This window comes from Papilio xuthus, unplaced genomic scaffold (assembly GCF_000836235.2).
Source record: "Papilio xuthus unplaced genomic scaffold, Pxut_1.1 DF827542.1, whole genome shotgun sequence".
Taxonomy (NCBI): Eukaryota; Metazoa; Arthropoda; class Insecta; order Lepidoptera; family Papilionidae; genus Papilio; species Papilio xuthus.
The window spans coordinates 5,610,741-5,628,335 of NW_013531107.1; the positions used below are offsets into that span (position 1 = coordinate 5,610,741).

A 17,595-nucleotide genomic window follows, 5' to 3' on the forward strand; every position below is an offset into this window, starting at 1 on the left:
CGTATGTACAATCTTATATACAGTAAGTCCTTGTCGATAACGGTTATTTCCGAACAAATCAGCTGCCATTAGATTACTTATCAATTGTTTTGGTCATGACAATTTCTACGAAATATAACATCGATGTTCGAATTGTCCCAGCACTAGTTTTTCAATTTAAAACATGCGCAATAAAACACCACTAGTTTTTCCCAACCATTCAGTCATGGAGCTTTCCATATTTATAATGACAAATGTGAAAAACCATGGTGTTTTTACATTGCTTTGTAAAACTTTTTTTGGATATTTTTACAATAACAATTTACACATGATTGCCAAAATACACGAATGTATGTACGCATTGTTCTACATATAATTTGAAAAAAAAAATCTTCTAATTAAATTTTCTTGTCTTATTGCAGAGGTTACTTCATTTGTCACAAACTACAATTCTAGGATATTTTTGTTATAAAAATATTTTTCATCGAAAAAAATAGGATCAGTTTTCAATTTTCAAACGAAGTGAGTCGCAGTAAGAAAGCCTGTTTGTGAGTGGAAATGTTCCAATAGAATGTAAAAAACCTTAATAGAAAGTCAACAATACGTGTGAAGTTTGTAGAAGAGCTTTACGACTACATTGAAAACTTCTTCCTTGCAAACAAATTGAAATTCCAATTGCCTTCAAGGCATTCCTTGCAGGATGTCTGCGCAATAACCGGCGTATATCGAATATATCCGCTCTTACTAACAATCTATTCGCTTCGTCTGAAACTTTCATTTGACCTGTGCCCCCTTCCCCGCACGGTCTGCCACCACCTCCCCCCATGAGGGCTCGCCGTCTGCATGGGGTGCGGTTCACGTCGAGAGGCAATGCAGCCTCAATATCCACTTTGTATGCAACATTCGCGCTTATTCCTAAGACATAACGCCTGGAATCCTATGAAAGGTGCGGCACTTAATTACGGCTTTAAAACACAGCACTACAGTCGTTATTTCAGAATTACATTAGGAACTGAATGGTGAGGAAGTAAGTCTTAAGTCTATAACATTCTTTAGATCTAGCACGCACTGTGCCAAGTTAGTATTTCAGTCAGAGACAAGCGAGAGGAGTGACAAAATACTTTAGATTATTTTTATTACCTTTCACCAAATAGTTTCTCATTAGTAAGCATAACATATCAACGACTGTTTAGTACCGAATTACCATAAAATATTACCGCAAGCATTTTCCGTCTACGTTATCAACTACATTGCACTCTTTATCGTTGTTATCAGATGACGTAAGAACATAATGCAATCAGAGGGACATCTAATAAAGCCAATGAATGATAAAATTCTTTATCAAAGAACTTTAGAATAAGGCTACTAATAATATCTATGACTAGATTGAAACCAGGAAACACTATATAGAACTTATTCAAATGAATGAATCTTCTCGAATGATGATTTTAGATACAAAGGCAGATTGATCAATGATGAGAGTAAGAGAGGCGATGTTTACGCCAACGTCTCGGCGAGGGTAAGGTTAAAATTACACGTATCCGCCCGATACGTGACGGCGTATCGTAAATCAAGTTTAAAGCCGATAACTCGCCAACTTAATGTGAACGTACTCTTGGTATTGGTGAATAAATAAACATCTCAAGAAATATGCGCAAGAAACTGCGATTAGTAGCATTCAATAAGAAAGATCTACGTCCATTACGTCGTAAGAAGATGTAAACTCGACAATGTTATGAACTCTTCCGTAAAAGTTGATATAAATTAATTTTATATTATTATCATTTCAAATCGATTCACGCGGAAATGATAACAAAAAGCTCAGCGTGATGCTTCATTAAAAGACGATTAGAAACATCACTTTCCCTCAACAACAAATCTGAAAATGAGTCTATCAGGTGAGATTAATTTTACAGATGCTGGAATCTGCACGTCGTAATTATGTATTCGAATCATCAACTTCAACTTTTGAGTGTTATCACAAACACATACCGAGCAAATCTATCTTGTTTGTTCCATGAATTAGCAACAAAAACGTATTTTAACGATGAGGGTTTAATAAAAGAACGAACTTTGCGAAGTTCTTTTGCCAAGTAGTCGGGACTGGCGACACATGGTATCGGCAAAGTTCACCGCAAGTACCAGGGCAGCAGAGCGTCGCTGGAGGTTGAGGGCGGCGCGTGTATTCGCGTGGGCCGCCCCCCACCCCCCGCCGCGCCCCGCGCTCGCCAGAGCGCCCGCCCGGGGTCATCGACCGGCGCGGCCGATTCGGCCGACGGCGCGCCTCACCTTGACATTCATCTCGAACACGCTTTGACCAAGCGCGTTTGACTTAAACCGTAAAAATCTAACTAACTTTTGCACCAATTAACACACTATATAATGCATCCCCCTTGTTTCTTGGGATACTCAAGGTCGTTTAGTATTTGCTATAAACAAGTTGTTTTATAATTATATTGTTACAAAACTATATTTTATATGTATCTTTGTTGATTAGCTAGCTTCTTTCTAATCTGCGGCACGTAGTGTATTATACCGTTATTTCCCGCGACCGTATGAGATAATTTCGTCGCCACAATGTCGATGGCTTTATTTTAATTAATGGATTGAAATGGTAGAGAATAAATTTACACATATTTTTTCATTGATACTATTTTGTAGACAAGTGAGAAAAGCTTTAGCAACTTTACAAGATATATAGGAATGGCAGATGATTTACTCACTAACATATTACTTTGAAAACTAACACCAATGGGATGCAACGATGTCTACCTCGCAATCAGCTGATAACGCTGAGAGATATTTGTATTACTCTGATGCTAACAGGAATTCATAAGTGATAATAGCTTATACAACAAATCCTCACCATCTCGTAAACACCTATCCAAACGAAACACTTTTATAGAGAAGCTAAAATAGACTAAAATTCAGTGTCAAGGCTACCAAGGTCGAATGGCCACTCATTAAAACATAATACACAAAAACAACTCATTCAAATTACATTTTTCCTGAAACAGACCACGCCGACACAAACTAGATTAAAAACACAAACATTCTAACATGAAAGCGTCAGATAGTTCTAGCAAAATGGCAGTTTTCATTGGGGGAGTTTTGTGTCTTGGAGGAGTGCCATCAGAAGCCACAATAAAGAATTTGTTGCGACTAAACGAATTTATTAACATATTCAAAGACGTGAACAATAATGTGATTTCTTATATTCTGATCCGGCTGTGATCTTCTGATTCTAGATCTGGTTACTACCAGATCTAGAATCAGAAGATGGTACTCCAAATCATCCCTAAGAATCTTTGGATCTATAGACCTTCAGATATACCAGGCGAAGAAAGAAACAAAAACTACTCTATCGAAACATATATTATGGTTGTTTTAATTCATATGTTACGTTCGTCTCTGTCTCTCTTGTGAAGGATCGTGATTTTGGGCGATTGCAACGTTGCCGCTTCGCCAGCTATGGCGAGCCACTCGAAAACCGCGCCGTTGCCAAACCGGCCTAACGTATTGTTTACTATAAACACCGTGAACAAAATCATTTATACACGTCGAAGATCAAGTGTACAATACCACCAACATATTACTTCTTTACAAGTGAACGAAAGTTAAATGTAGCCAGTACTTCTGCATAGATCATGAAACTTGCAAGATCAGAGCATACAAACAATTATCACTCTTATTCTTCTGTATTATAAAGAAGAAATTGGAACGAAATAGAATATACTTACTTCTTTGAAGAAATCCAATAACATTTTATGTTTATCTTCAGATATACGAGACATTTAGATTTCGTACTATAAAGTAATTACTTCAACCACCTCACATTAACAACCACATATGTATATAAACCTCGACAACATGTCTGCTAAAGGTAGAAAGACACAACAACCAGCTGTTTGAAACTGTACATAATGAAGATATTGAAAATATGAATCTCCATAAAGCATTGTAACCTAATAAGAGATGTTTATATACATGGAAAAAATATATGAGTCAATAAATAAAATAGGCTGTCACAGATATTTTCTCTATTATTATATGCTTGTATGAGTAAAAATATAAATAAATTATTAATAAACATTAATCATATTCTGTCATAATCTTTACTAATACTATAAATAGGAAAGATTTCACTGTTAGCTTTGAATAGGGTAAAACTACAGACTCTGTTGAAATTGGAAAATACTTTCAGTGTTGGGAAGGTGCACTATCCCCTGGGTGACATAGCTAGATTTATTACTAGTCTGGATATATGATTTTTTCTAAGCAGGTGTGTTACCTCCAACACATTTACTATATGATGACTGAAATTACGAATGATAGATGAATTTAGGAGACGAAAACCTGTTGTGCTTATACACAGGGTGCGGGGTATAGAGGCCTGACCCTTAAAATAGGTGCTATATTATTTAATTAGCAATTCAACCGAAACATGGATGTCATTACGTCAGTTAGTGCTATTTCGGGATGTACATGTACCAACATCAAAAACGTACAAAGCGTCTGAATCGTAACCGCCATTGTTATACGTGAGTCAACGCGGCGGTTATGGTGGTACGTAGTCGTGACCCATGAGGAAAACATACGAGAAACGTGCCACCGCCTTGGTATGGGGTACTTAGACATAATACTGAAGCATTCCACAAATCATATTGATGCAGTTATAAAGCAACTAAAAAGCTTAAATATATTTACATGTTTCATGTGATATTTTTTATTATTAAACTAAAAGCAATATTAGAATCACATTAACAATTTTTAAAACGGTCCTGAAAAGGCAAATTATAGATTCATTCATCGTACAATCTTACAAATATTATAAATGCAAAAGTTTGCATGTATGGATGAATTAATATTTGTAAGAAAGTATCTTTAAAACACCTTAACTCTGAGAAACTTTGCATAGGTGCAGAGCCTATTCTGGAAGAGCACATAGGCTACTATTTAAGTTTTCTTTTAATTTAAACGAACTGAATCGCAGGTCAGTCAGATTAATTTATAGAACTGTGCATAGTTAATTTGAAACTATTAATAAATCTTGACTAACAAGTGTTAATAACGTCAAATAAAATTCTACTGCTCTTCAACAAGGTTAAATACTTTTATATAGAATGACATCATCTCTGTAAACGTAAATTCTTGTTATTCCTTTATAATATTTTCAGAGAATTGATAATAAAGTTCCAACAAAATATGTAAGCAACAATTAACAGAAATATTGACATAACAATGCCACATTTAAAACTGAAGTTAAAGCTCAATTAACATTAATATTTTTGACATCTATTTTTTATTCTCGGAATTCACATAATGTCTAAAAGCAACCCATAGATGTGTAGAAAGCATTTAATATAGATGTATAGAATATATAATTTCATAATAGATTCTTTTACATTTTGTTAAGAATAAACTAGCTGTCGGTCGCGATTCTATTCGCGCGAAATTATAAAAAATCGTCATACGTAGTATACATATTCTTACAGACTATTTTACATCTATGCCTAATTTGAGCAAGATCCGTGTAGTCTTTCCGGAGGCACTTTTAAACAAACACGCATCCATACATCCATTTAAACATTCGAATTTATAATATGTATTAATAAGATGACTAGCAATCAATAAGTATTGGTGATACTTTTTAATGACATTTTAATTACAAGCACAGTTATATGAATGTATTAGGTAAGAGAAAACTATAAAGCATTGCATTGCTAGATAAAAAGGTAGCATATATACATATCAAAAAATGTAAAGACATCTTTTTATAACCATTTATCAATATTAACATTATGACTGCATAAACATCAGTAAAAAATGTCAGGAAATGTTAGATAACTGAGTCATAATTATGATAATATTTGTCACCATTTATATATTTTTACATGGAATATGTAAAAAAATATATCAGTATTTTGTTTGTGAAGACTTTGCAATGGTAACTGGCAATTATTTTCTGTTTGCAGATTATAAGAAACAAATTAGCACCAATTTATAAATTACATGGAGATTTGAGACCTAAATATTACAAACTTTTATTATTTCTTCATTTTATAAATGATGATCAATCCTGTTACCTAAGAACTTTACTAAACATTATCTAGTACTAATGGGTGATTCTTGCTAAGATGACAGTCAGCAATACTATGATTTTTTTATACACAAAAGTAATGTATTTTACAAAACAGTAGACTTTTGGTAGGAATATTATAAATCATCTTTTCACAAAGATAATTTAATCAGACTATAATCATTATTTATAAATGTGTATTAAAAAGGAATATGAGATGCTAACAGCACCTTCCACAAAGTGCATTAACCTTGTTGGAATGTTAAACATCTAGACCACTATATTATCATGCCTACATTATCACTAAGTAGTTTCTATTTCTACTTTAATGATGTTCAAGTACTTATACTTAAGTGGTTATCACTGAGTCCTCATGACTAACCATCATTAGGGAATTGTGCAATTTATTACTCAAACAGAACAATGTATCTAGTGATAGATATCAATAACTCCTTTCAAAAGCTATTACACACTACATATATTAATAATTATATAGTATATAAGACAACCTTTATACTAGATAACCAGATATATATGAGCAACATAGCTCAAAGGTCTAAAGTCTTCTGTAAATTTTAACAATAATACTAAAAAAATTATAATGTGTATGTACTTACATAAATAAGGCCAGAATAGTATCTGTCCTTGATGTTGTGCAGTACGGAAGCCTCGTTGAGGCAGGTCAGCTCCGCCATGTCCTCCACTTTGTCGAACTTCGGCGGGTTCATCTTTTGGATGTCATCTATAGGCACCAGCATCCTCTTCCCCGACTCCGCAATTTCCACTTCGACCTCATCTCCACGCTCCCCCTTTATTCCTGCCGCGACGAACCCTTGGGTGTCATGGGGCACCCACACCAAACGTTTTTGGGTCCACTCCGCCTGCGTGGCCGGATCATTGAAGCTGTTCCGGTCCACCGACAGGTACCGGAGCTCCGGGTCGTTTCTATCCATGTCCACCATCGCGCCTGATCACGCCGCGCGACACGACTTGCGATAACCTAAAACCGGCGCTGAATACCACATTAAACGCACGCCCCTACCGACACTGCACACAACACTCGCTTTCTAAGACACCCCTACGATCGCCTCGTGCCGTAAACGCGGTACGACACGTACAAAATTACGATTGCGACTGACACGACTGACAGAATCGCAACGGTTATTACGGGTAGGAGGGATGAACCGGTCGACGCCCGAATTCAGGTTGTCTTTAGCCAAATATATTACAAAACTTTCGATGTTTTCCTGGACGGAATGCTATGAGGATCAATTATGTTAACTTACAGCGTACACAAAACACATTTAATTACTAAGTTATGAGCTAAAATCACTTTTTCTAGTAATAAAACGCGAAACGAACGTACAAAACGCACCAAAAATTCTTTTTTTTATTGTATCAGACGGCAAAGTTCGTCCTCAACGTCTAAATTCTTGTGATGACCGTTGAATTTAAACTTTTCTTATTGGTTGTAATACTTCATTAAAGTTTAATCGAAACTTTTCCACCAATGGTACGGCTGAACTGAGTGATTTTCTGTCAAGATAACTGTAATTGAGAACAAACTTACAACCTGTCAAGAAAAGATTGCCAACTTTGTCCAAGCATTGCCAGTATTGTCACTTATGATCTTATGATCTGTTTTTTTTTAAATATGTTTTAACTGTAAATTTGCAAAAATTTAAATAGTACTAATTTAAGGGTTAATTTAAATTGATTATCATTTTTTTACATTTCAGTCAAAGTCAGTAAGGAGTTTCATACTTATTTTATACTGGTAACAGAAGCAAAACGTCAAGAAATGTCACTGTCTTATTTTGCCAATTCTATTCCAATTTAGAATTTTGCCGTATAAAAGCAAAATAAAAATAATAAATTGCCACGCAAATCACATCAAATTATATTAAAATTAACATTGTATATGTTACAAATGTGATTTAAAATTATATAGGTCATAATTTTTCATTTTTTTGATATTTACTGTGGTGCGGTACGAAGATACTTGAAAGATTTAATCTCTTAGGTTCCGGATGTACAATTATTAATTCTAGAGATAAAAGAAAAAAAAATTTTTCTTATAATACCAATAATGTCTAATTCAAATAACACGACGTACATAGTGGACCTTCGTTCAGATACAGTGACGAAACCTACAAAGGCTATGAAACATGCGATGGTTAATTCAGCTCTTGGTGATGATGTCTACGGAGAGGATCCAACTGTGAATGCTTTGGAGAGTAAAGTAGCAACGCTACTTGGTAAGCAAGCTGCTCTCTTCGTCCCATCTGGTACCATGGCCAATCTTATAGCAGGTAAATTCAGCATTATGGAAGCTCCGTAAAATATTAGTTTCAATTTTGTTTGATGGGGAAACAAAAACTTATTTGTTAATGTAAAATATAGTAAATATTTACATTTTTATATCCTAAAAGTTTTGTTTAAGAAGTATAAGAGTTTTCATTGACTAAAATTATCAAATCTATAATTCAAAGTCTACTAGCTTTTGTTAGCAATTTTGGCTCTTGTGTCATCACCATATATAAATTTAGGAGTATAATAACATTTTGTTAACTCATGTTATAACACATATATATCTTTGAGATAAGAAACCACTTATCGCTTCTTAGTTCTGACCAAAAGGTGTAAGTTTATCGCTACAAACTTCAATGGCAAAGTTAACTTAAAAATGATTATTTATGATAAATTATACTTAATACATTTAAGTTATAAACTTGAACAATGAATTTCCTCATTATACTAGAGATTATTTACTCTAGAATTTTATAATTAAGAAATTGCCCCTATACAATGATGCACAAAGATTTATATTCAATTTAATTGAGGATTTCAAATTTATTAAGTTAAATGGGTAATCCTGCCTGTAGCATTTGTTGCGTTATATTTGGCTCGTTCATGTACCGACACATTGTGCCGGTCCAAGGGTCTGACATCGACTGACATCTGCTCTCTCCGGCATGTACGCTCAAGACAAACAATATTACGTTTATGAATACACTAAACTGTCAAAAATACATTACCATGTTAGTAATATTGTACCCATCTAAAAATATTCCATTTTTAAAAATATTATAAGTTAAGCCTGAATTCATATGATCGTCCAATATTGATGCCATCACAATTACTAATTTAGTTATTATAATGTATCACAAGAATTTAAACAATTTAATATTCCGTTTTATTTTTAGTAATGGTGCACTGCAATAAAAGAGGATCGGAAGCATTCGCTGGACATTTATCACACATCTACAAGTATGAGCAAGGTGACACAATAACTAACGAAATAAGTAAGACAATGATGATTTTGTATTAAATGGCAATTATTTCACTTCTCAGGTGGTGCATCACATCTTGGCGGTGTACTACTCAGCACTTTGCAGAATAAACCAGATGGAACATTTGAGATTGCTGAATTAAAGAAGCGTTTAAGAGGCAGTGACTTGCATGACCCTATTAGTTCAATGGTTGCAATTGAAAACACACACAATGTGTGCGGAGGGAAGGTGCTACCACAGGACTGGGTTGATGAACTGGGTGAATTCTGCACAGATCATGGGTTAGCTCTGCATATGGATGGTGCGCGACTGTTAGACGCGGCTGCGTACTCGGGCTGTCCAGCCGCGCGTCTGGTGCGCCCCTGTCACTCTGTGTCCATTTGCTTTAGTAAAGGGCTGAGTGCTCCGGTGGGGTCAGCGTTGGCTGGCTCTTATCATTTCATTGAACAGTATGTATATTTATATTTTAACAGAGGATTGAAGTCAACAGATATTTGATTTAAAAAAAAAATGTCTTAAAGAACAGTAGTATAATGACTTTAAACAAACAGTAAATTAAAGTAGAAAATGGTACAAAAAAACAGAATTCAAACTTGTTTTCAAGTCAAAAATCATAACTTTTTAGTATTTGATAATTTTGCATTTTATGTGAAAGAAATATTTATTTATTGTAAAGATGAGAAAAGAATCAAAAATATATGGCAACTGAATGAAGGTTAATTCGGAAAAAAGGATGGAGAAGTCAATGGCTTCTCCTGGAACTGAATTAAACGGGGACTTAAAATAAAAGTAAAAATAGTTATATTTATAAACTTATGCATGTTGGAGCATACGTGAATAACTGTGTGATGATGTCAGGGCTCGTCGCATGCGCAAGATGTTGGGCGGGGGCATGCGGCAGGCGGGGGTGGTGGCGGCGGCCGCGGTGGTGGCGCTGGACGAGGTGGCGCCCCAGCTGCACTACTCGCACAAGCGCGCCCGCGTCCTCGCCACCAGTCAGTATTCACCTTACATAATATTATTATACATACACTGTACAGTCAGCTGCATTAATGTGAACATTTCTTTCAAAAATATATGAATATACTTTCCCTCTTTATACTTCCAACTATGAGTACATGCTAATGAAAGTGTAACATATGACAATTCTGTATTTTTTGGTTTAAATTTTAAAATCTTTGTTTGAAAATACAGTCAATAGATGGCGCTATTTCATACGTTAGAGCCTGAGTCTGTCGGGACGTTTGGCTTTGTAATCAGGGAAATGTTATTGAAGCAAATTGGTTGAGAACTATTTGCTTTTTGGCATCTTTATTATTAAAAAAAATATGAACTTAGTAAAATATTTCTATATTTTTAGTATGATAATGCACTTTTCATATTTATACATAGAAAATGTGTGTGCCTGATGACTACATTTGTGCCACAGCCATCCAGGGTCTGTTCCTGCCGACGTTCTCTGTGGACGTGTCAGGTCTGCACACCAACATAGTGCTGGTGCGGGTGGCGGCTAACAGTCCACTGCTCGCTGAGGTGGTGCTGCAGCGCCTCGCCCAGGTCTGCCTCGCTGAGACACAGGTTAATATATGTACTACGCTTACTTCCGCACACAACACACTTTCCAGTGCAAATAAACTCCATTTGAAAGTCGCTCATGTTGCAACTCCAAGTTATGCTACTTATAATCTGAGTTTTCATAGTACTTCCTTTCTATTTAATATACATCCAAACATATTAAATAATGATTTTAATAATAAATAATTTCGTAAGAAATAACAAAAATAACTCGTATTGACATGAAATTAAATTCAAGGTATTGCATATAATAATTTCTCGATCAGGGTGACTGCAAGACTCCCAACGACGAGGGTGTGATAGTGAAGGCCGTGTGCTTCGATTCCAAGACCATCAGGTTCACGTTGCACCACGACATCAACGATGAGGATCTGTGGCTCGCCATCATGAAGATCATCTACGTGTTCAAGGAACTCGATGCAGCGAATCCTTTTAACATAAATAACAAATAATATTTCAATTTGAAAATATTATAAAGAGATTCATACTGCCTTAATATTAGTGGTTGAAAGAATTAAAAAAAAATCTTGTAATAAACAAAATTAGATATAAGTTGAATATAATCTGTTCTATTATTGCTCAAAGATAAATACTTTATGTTATAGTAATATTGGAAATGTTGGTGCATTTTTTTGGGTTATACGCACAACGGTAGGTAACAACTTTGAGTCATTCGCACGGGCGGTTTTGTAACGCGCGTTAAAAAACTGTTCAAATAGAATGGATGTATTTACACATATTCATACAGCGACTTTTATAAAACGCGACGCTTTTTTAACGCGCAGTGTTGTATTATATGCTAGGCGAAGAAACAAGAGTGATATTAAATCGTTCATCGGTTGATAACCGCCAACGTTGTTTTGACGCAGCGTTAAAAAGCGGCCGTGCGAATGCTCTAAAATAATTATATTAATTTACTTGTGGATAATATTTATACTTTAAGTATATATGACATGTATGTACATTATATGTGTATATGTATAAGTAAGCTCGTTTTCATATAACTATTGTCAGAAATGTATAAATACATACAAAAGTATTTAAAAATTGACAGTTATATTACAGGTATTAGAAGCTCTCTTACGTAAACGTACAGTCAGCGTCATATAGATCGTCACAGACAAGATATGCAAATATATAGGTACACCAAAAGTATTCAATTATATCAGTACAACAAAAGTCCTCAAATTAATAGATACAATTTTGTCAAATGTACCGATATTTTTGCACACCTTGACTGCTTAGTTACTTATGACGCTGAGGCTGCTACGATATTTATGGGCACCTTGCGTGTACTCATATATTTGACGCTGTGTATGTACCGATGTATTTGAGCAGGGTGAATGTATCTATTATTTTGAGGACTTTTGTTGTACCGATATAATTGATTACTTTTGATGTACCTATATATTTGCATATCTTGTCTGTTACGATCTATATGACGCTGACTGTACAAATTCAATTACAGTCCAACCTGGGTAAACGAGAGTTGAAGGAACCGCGGTATTTTTTTTTGCCTAGTATCTCACTGACCTTAGTTTCTTCCGTCAAGGTCGTATAATGATTCTCTCTTATCCAGATTAAACTGTATATATATTTGACGAACAAATGTGTGAAATGTATTGTGCAATATTTTAGTATGTAATGTGAATTTTAATGTTTGTAACGAGTTAAACTCTGAAACTTTTTGATTAAGGCCTCAAGTGTTTGGTGCCATACATAGGTATTAAGTAAAGTTTAATATTGTTAAACTTATATTGTTATTTTATATACAAGAGGGTTCACTAATTATATGTTAATTAAATCGAATCGTTTTTTTATTAATTTGCAGTCAAACTCTGTGAAGCGGGAACCAAGAAACTATGTTTTTTTTCTCGCTTATCCAGGTTTGACTTTATGAATACTTTTTTGGCCCAATTTCAGTATCATCCATAAACAATAATTGAATCCAATCTTTAAGTATAGCCAAATAAAAAAAAAATTAAAATCATTTTGAAATATTTTATTAAATTAACTACATTATGGTTAAACACACAATCTTGCTCAACAATCTTTGATACTTATTAATTATATTGGTTTGCTTTATGAAGGGCACTAACTTATAACAAAAGTTTAACTTTATGACGTTAATTCTTTGCATGTTTGCTATAGTTTAAAAAAACAAAAACAGTTTGTTTGAAAAATGACAAATATTAAACATTATGTCATATTATTTGCAAGATCTTGATAACCACTTCTGTTCTAAATTTTTTTTAATAAATTATTTACATACTAAATGTTTGTTTCTTAGATAAAAATCTCCATTGAAAACATATCGCTATCTATTTTATCAAAGATAATGACAGGGATTCCGATATGGACAAAGATTTTGGTCTCAGAAACCAACCATAAAAAAGATTGACATTATACTTAAGAGTAATTGTCACTATATTTATGTTAATAGACAGAAGTTAAGAATAATCTCAAACTTATTTTCTTGACCAACCATCATTACAGTTGGGGACATTTATTTCCTACCCATTCAGATAATCCACACAAAATAAATACTTTCCAATGAGTTAACTATTTCATCTGTTGTCTTTTACTATTTAGTGAGTACATATGATTATTATGAATAAAGTAAAAATGAAACTAACATGGTTTCTATATATATAAGACCATATACTAAATATGTTTTACTTATAATCAGTATCTTTGAGTTCTCCGTTAATTGTTTGAGCATTTCAAAACATAAATATATGTTTATTACATTTAATTATAGATTTTGTCATGCAAAACTTAGAGATTTAAAAAAAATATAGAAAAAATGACCACACAATAATAAAATAGTTTTAATATATAGATATACACCATTATTAAGTCTACAAAGTACTTTTTATACTGACTTTTACTAATAATAGTTGGTTAAAAACTTTAAAAAAGATGAAATTGTTGTGATGTCTTTTACTACATATATGATGAGAGTGAAAATGTTTAATAAATAACAATTGCCTATTTTTCTTCAAGCTAATTATATACTAAATCATCCAAGTCCTAACAGCAGAGAGCATACAAGTGATACACATAGACAATTGATTCACTGAATACATATAAAATGAGTAGTCAAGTCCATTCACTATCGAGTCACATACACTTGCACCAGACACATGTTCACAGGAGGCTGTTCTGCTCGGTCCAGACGGTGAGGAGGTCGCGCGGGTCCGCGTACCCGTGCGAGGCGATGACGCGCCGGTAGCCCTCGCGGCTGTACGTCTTCTTGTAGAAGTGGAAACGCGGGCAGTGCGCCGGCACCACGCCCACCTTCTTGGCCACGATGCCGAGGTACACGTCGTCGAAGCGGAAGTGCTTCACGAAGAGGCTGCCGGCGTACAGCAGCCGCATGGCGCGGTTGCACACCACGTACGCGCCCGCCGTCACGTATGGCGGCCACCGGTTCCACGGGTACTCCTCCAGCGACACGCGCCACTTGCTCGACCGGAACCGCTGCGGCGCCGACTGGAACACGTAGCCCGCCAGCAGCGCGCCGTCCTGCTCGCTCCCGCCGCCCGGCGCGCTCTGCGTCACGTTCCTGGGCCGCGACCGCGACCCCCTGCGCTCGTGCACGTACTCGAGCAGGTTCCCGACGGAGATGTACATGTCGTCGTCCGTGAACAGGTAGAAGTCGGCGACGGCGCAGTGCTCGTACAGCCACCGGAAGGACATCATCGTCTTGATGGTGTTGTTGTAGTAATCGTCGAGGAAGTCGATCTGGATGATGTCCCTGTGCTGCGCCATCTCCTCCTCGATGCGCCGCTGCGTGTCGGACTTGGGCGGCGCGTCGACGCCGAGGAAGAAGAGCGTCCTTACTAGGGTGCCGGGGATGAAGTTCTCCTGACCGTACGTGCGGCGGATGGCGTCGCGGCGCTCGAGGTGGGGCATGGCGGACTTGACGACGATGAAGAGGTCGAGGCGCTCGAGCGTGGTGCACTTGCCGGAGTTGGTGAGGAAGCGGTGCGGGTAGTAGTTGATGGGCGCGAGCGGCGGCTTGCGGCCCGCCAGCACGGCCTCCACCGCGGGCCGGATGTCGCCGGCCAGCGGGTAGTCGAACTCCTGGTCGAAGTTGCGCGCGTAGATGTAGTCCCGCACGCCGAACACGTAGTAGATGTAGACGAGCACGCACGCGCACACCGCAAACTTGTACAACTGCCTTCGTCGCATTTTCGCTTTAGTCTTTGAGATTCATTTATCACTTAACTGCCGAACTCTGCAATTATAAAATAACTCGTTAATTTTTCAATTCGAGTATAAAACTTCTTTTATTCTTTCACATTACCTAGTCATGTGTACATCGGGGAATGTCCCGACATAAACAGTTCCATTTTTAAACGTGTTGAAATAAAGATATCGCGTTTAGAAATGGATTAACCAGATAAGTCTCACTGTATGGAATGAAATTATTCAGTCTGGTAACTTTAATTTTTAATTTTCTAAACTAAGTAAACACCAAGTTGTTGGTATTCAGCAGTTAATCTTGGTGCTACCGCGGGACGATGGCGTTCCGTGCGATATAGATAACACCTTATCATCCACGAAAATATTTGTCGAGCGAAGTCGCGGTATTACACGAATTGTGTCGCCCAGCTATCTGGCGGTGGACTATCATTGAACAAATGCAAAGAGATTCAAGATAAAGTAGTCGGTGATATGAACTGTTTGCTCTGACAGACTACGAAAAGGAGATTCACAATTATATTGTGCAATTTTCGGTCCAAGAACATACTTTTAAAATGCTTTTCATTTCTTTTAGCACACATATTTATGTACATAGAATCACAAGCAACACACACTTGCCTTATTTAAGGTTATAAACCTCCACTTACACATAACACACTTAAATAACTAATGATAGTATGACTGATAATTTATCAAAACTGTACAACAATCAGATATCAAAGTTACTAATACATTGCAATACATTTATTACATTATAAAAATAATGTCTCATAAAGTGAAACATAATAAAATAGTCAAGACAATGTAAATATAAAACAAGATTAATATCTACAATTTCTTATCAAACATTTCCTTTACTAATATTGGTGGTGTACAAGACAAGAATTTACCGGGTTACCTACAATATATTAGAATCATCAGAAATATATAGTTCGTCAATGAATATAACGAACCCCAAAATGCAACTGTACGGAACGCTTTATGTCCTTAGCAAACATTTACTCATACTTTACGATTTACAGACAACAATAGATATTTGTCACAGAGATTATGCTTCGTGCAAAGAATTGCACACATATATGTAAACATTAAATGTGCAAGATATTTTTTAATAAAACTACAGTAAATGTTACTACAAATTGTTTGAATAACCTCTACTGTACGTAGATCTTTCCCATCACATGATCCTCTTCAATATGATTCCCAAATAGAACTCCAGAGTTGGTAATCAAATTTCTTGACTTCCACATCACTAATTTTACTATGGTATGCAGCATTTGAGCAAAGAACAAGAACTCTTCTGCCCAAAATGCTTACTCAAGCATGTAATATATGTTGTTATTGCTTACCAATTTACAAAGAGGTATCCACGGTGGAGCTGATTGAGACAGGGGGCAGGTAATGTGCGCGCACTTGGCTGTGTAGTCGGGCCACCTCCGTATCCGCGCGTTCCATCTCACGGACTAATTGTGTAAACTGTACAATACCTGTACAAGTATGGTCTATGTTAAAGTTTGGCCACTCGATCCTTGCAATGTTGGACAATCAAAATGCCACAAGAGAGATACAATATGACATGAACCTGCTATGATAGCTGGTTATAGTAAACAAGTATGATAAACTAATGTGGAAGTTAACAATTATAGTTAATATTCCTCACTCAAAATGCCATTACCCATGGTAATCTAATTTGCAGGAAAAAGTTGTGACTATTTTCTTGTTTCACAGCAAATTATTTTGCTTCCAAAAGTCTATTTTGTATAAATTTGTGTCTTATTATCAATTGGCATTTATTACCATTACAAAATAGTTCTATTAAATGTGTGTTTCTACATAATCTATTATGTTAATTAAACAAGTACACCACAATTTACTTTTTACCTCAAAAAAAATGTTTTTTGATTGAAAGTTAATGTATTTTAGCTATTGTGTGGTGATGTAAATATGTTTTGATTCATGTCAGTCTAGCTTTTGCCCGCAACTATTTTCGCTCAGAATAAAAAACAAACTTTATAAGTAGCCTATGCATTCTTCAACACTATGTTCTACATCTATGACAAATTTCAGCAAGATCCATGAAGCAGTTCCGGAGATATCTTCAAACAAACATCAATCCATCCATGTAAACATTTGCCTTTATAATATTAGTGAGTTTTCTTAACATGTAACCACTAAATTGACATTTTCAAAAGCTGCTGCTACATATATAAATACCTTCTCGGGAATTAATAAATCCATGTCGCTTAATAGTCTCCATTTCAATCTGGACAACCATTGGGAAGACAATTTGCATCATCTTTAGCATCTCATTCCCGGCAGCCTCCTTGGCCTCGTCCAGCTTCGGAGCATAGTCTGGGGACTCTAGAGCTTCGATAATTTCAGTCAATATCAGTCTCACTTGGTCTACTGTCACACTCTGAAGTGAAGCCATTTCAAGGCATATAAAACCATTTAGAT

General features: G+C 35.9%; 4 protein-coding genes across 5 annotated transcripts in view; 1 reads left to right on the forward strand and 3 right to left on the reverse strand.

Moving 5' to 3' along the window:
- Nucleotides 1-7,460, reverse strand: part of zip (myosin heavy chain 10) — a 45,032-nt gene extending 37,572 nt beyond the window's left edge. Inside the window, exon 1 of the mRNA XM_013313710.1 lies at nt 6,676-7,460. Coding sequence (XP_013169164.1) covers nt 6,676-7,020 — 345 coding nt within the window. The 5' untranslated portion in view covers nt 7,021-7,460. The remainder of the gene's footprint in view (nt 1-6,675) is intronic.
- Nucleotides 7,461-7,946: 486 nt separating this feature from the next.
- LOC106118812 (L-allo-threonine aldolase) lies at nt 7,947-11,527 on the forward strand. The gene is made up of 6 exons (XM_013313559.1): nt 7,947-8,370; nt 9,265-9,339; nt 9,413-9,800; nt 10,210-10,346; nt 10,781-10,929; nt 11,193-11,527. The coding sequence occupies exons 1-6, from the start codon at nt 8,148-8,150 to the stop codon at nt 11,376-11,378; spliced, it is 1,158 nt and encodes a 385-aa protein (XP_013169013.1). The 5' UTR covers nt 7,947-8,147; the 3' UTR covers nt 11,379-11,527.
- Nucleotides 11,528-12,432: 905 nt separating this feature from the next.
- Bm_Bre5 (beta-1,3-galactosyltransferase) lies at nt 12,433-16,577 on the reverse strand. 2 transcript variants are annotated; one of them, XM_013314006.1, is made up of 2 exons: nt 16,488-16,577; nt 12,433-15,169 (listed from the first exon to the last, which is right to left on the reverse strand). In XM_013314006.1, exon 2 carries the CDS (start codon nt 15,121-15,123, stop codon nt 14,077-14,079), a length of 1,047 nt encoding a protein of 348 aa, XP_013169460.1. In that variant the 5' UTR covers nt 15,124-15,169; nt 16,488-16,577; the 3' UTR covers nt 12,433-14,076. The 2 variants fall into 2 exon arrangements, with proteins under 2 accessions (XP_013169460.1, XP_013169461.1); XM_013314007.1 differs by lacking the exon at nt 16,488-16,577 and adding an exon at nt 15,757-15,802.
- LOC106118792 (protein C10) lies at nt 16,492-17,569 on the reverse strand. Its single transcript, XM_013313538.1, has 2 exons — nt 17,353-17,569; nt 16,492-16,625 (listed from the first exon to the last, which is right to left on the reverse strand). The coding sequence occupies exons 1-2, from the start codon at nt 17,567-17,569 to the stop codon at nt 16,492-16,494; spliced, it is 351 nt and encodes a 116-aa protein (XP_013168992.1).
- Between the last annotated feature and the right edge of the window lie 26 nt (nt 17,570-17,595).

Coding starts and splice junctions, on each gene's coding strand:
- LOC106118792 (XM_013313538.1), bottom strand. CDS start 17,569: ATGGCTTCACTTCAGAGTGTGACAGTAGACCAAGTGAGACTGATATTG. Junction 16,626..17,352: donor ATTTATTAATTCCCGAGAAG/GTATTTATATAT, acceptor ATACTTGTACAG/GTATTGTACAGTTTACACAA.
- LOC106118812 (XM_013313559.1), top strand. CDS start 8,148: ATGTCTAATTCAAATAACACGACGTACATAGTGGACCTTCGTTCAGAT. Junction 8,371..9,264: donor CATGGCCAATCTTATAGCAG/GTAAATTCAGCA, acceptor TTTTATTTTTAG/TAATGGTGCACTGCAATAAA. Junction 10,347..10,780: donor CGCCCGCGTCCTCGCCACCA/GTCAGTATTCAC, acceptor TTTGTGCCACAG/CCATCCAGGGTCTGTTCCTG.
- Bm_Bre5 (XM_013314006.1), bottom strand. CDS start 15,123: ATGCGACGAAGGCAGTTGTACAAGTTTGCGGTGTGCGCGTGCGTGCTC.